At 43.0% G+C, this 1701-nt stretch overlaps 1 protein-coding gene across 1 annotated transcript; it reads left to right on the top strand.

The window, feature by feature from the left end:
- Nucleotides 1-729: 729 nt before the first annotated feature.
- LOC143854901 (protein LIGHT-DEPENDENT SHORT HYPOCOTYLS 5-like) lies at nt 730-1404 on the top strand. Its single transcript, XM_077365031.1, has one exon. The coding sequence runs from the start codon at nt 730-732 to the stop codon at nt 1402-1404; it is 675 nt and encodes a 224-aa protein (XP_077221146.1).
- The last annotated feature ends 297 nt before the right edge of the window (nt 1405-1701 follow it).

Genomic DNA, 1701 nt, shown 5'->3' with positions numbered 1-1701 from the left:
TCTCTCTTCCTTTTTATCTCTTTCCTCCATGTCTTCTCTCTCACAATCCTCATTAATTTCACTCCTCTTTCTGATCTCTCAATCTCAGTACCTGTCTTTTCTTCTCTCAGTCTCAATACCAGTTCCCCTTCTTTCTCTCTTTCTCTCTTTCTCTCATCCATTAGAAACTAGCTATCTGTTTTCAGTTTCAAGACATGGGTTTTAACTTTTAAGAAGTCTACAAATCCCAAAAAAACCCATATTTCTGTTTTGGGAGAAAGGTAAGACCCTTTGACAAAAAACCCTTGTTTTTGTTGGTGAAACAAGGGAGAGATTTATAAGGAAAAAAACCCAGTTTGAGCTGAGAAGTGTACTGTAAGTTTTGCCTAGAAAACCCTGGTTTCTACTTAAAGAGCTGTAGTAGTACACAAACTAGGAAGTCCATGTTTGCAAATCAAAAAAGCCCCAGCTCACCCTCTCCAAAATAGCAAAAGACTTGAAATCCTACTTTACCTAACTTCAGCTTCCAAGACCCAGATCAAATTCATCCATTCAAACCAAACCCAAAAGCCCAAAATCCAGTACCTCTAGCATCAAAACAAAACCCTAAATCCCATAATTCAGTTCCTCTACTAGTACCATCACAATTCATTAAAAAAAAAAAACCTCCCATCTCTCCATCCAAACAAGAAAAAAAAAGAGAAGTCTCACAAGTTGTTACTAGTTCAAGATCCATAACACTCACTCAACATGTCAGCACCACCGAGTCAGCCACCGAGTCGGTACGAGTCACAAAAACGCCGAGACTGGAACACATTCGGCCACTACTTAAAGAACCATCGTCCTCCATTAGCTCTCTCTCGTTGTAGTGGTGCACATGTGTTGGAATTTCTTAAATACCTAGACCAATTTGGAAAAACAAAGGTTCACACCCCCAGTTGCCCATTTTTCGGCAACCCGCAACCGCCGGCGCCGTGCCCTTGTTCTCTCCGGCAAGCTTGGGGGAGTCTCGACGCGCTGATCGGACGGCTGAGGGCAGCGTTCGAGGAGAATGGAGGGCAGCCGGAGATAAACCCGTTTGCCGCTCGAGCGGTGAGGCTTTATCTGAGGGAGGTGAGAGATTCGCAGGCGAAAGCGAGGGGAGTTAAGTATGAGAAGAAGAAGAGGAAGAAAAAGACAGAGGTGCAAGTAGATACTGTGCCCCTAGATGATCTGAATTTGATCGGTGTGGGGGGCACAGATATTGAGCCAACTAGCCTATTTAGACAGGAGTGCCCTCCAAACATCTCTGTAGAACATACTTTTGAAGAAGCAATGAGAGGAGACAGATTTGTGGAGCTCACCTCATCGTCGGAAGAGAGTGTTAGGGTGATGGTTTCGGGCAATGGTGGTGGTTCAACGATTCCACTTTCAGTTCTTAACTGATAATCTTTCTCAGTCTCTTCAGTAACTTTGGGTTGGTACATCATCTGATGTTAGTCTTTTCAATATATAGGTGGCTTCCAATCATATTCTTGTCAAGCTTTTTAAAAAATTGTGTCATTCAACCATCTTCTTGGCAAGTTTTTTAAAAACTCATGGCATTATATCTCTCTCTCTCTCTCTCTCTCTCAAGTTATCTTCTTCTTAAGCTATTGATCACCCATGGCATTTGTATCTCCCTCTCTTTCTCTCTCCCTCTCTCTCTCTCTCTCTCTCTCTCTCTCTCTCTCTCTCTCTCGC

The sequence above is a fragment of the Tasmannia lanceolata genome, unplaced genomic scaffold (genome assembly GCF_043159265.1).
Source record: "Tasmannia lanceolata isolate RefF3 unplaced genomic scaffold, GAP_Taslan_0.1 ptg000020l, whole genome shotgun sequence".
Classification (NCBI taxonomy): Eukaryota; Viridiplantae; Streptophyta; class Magnoliopsida; order Canellales; family Winteraceae; genus Tasmannia; species Tasmannia lanceolata.
Note: the sequence above shows the minus strand (reverse complement) of the source record. Positions and strands in the feature narration are given on the sequence as shown.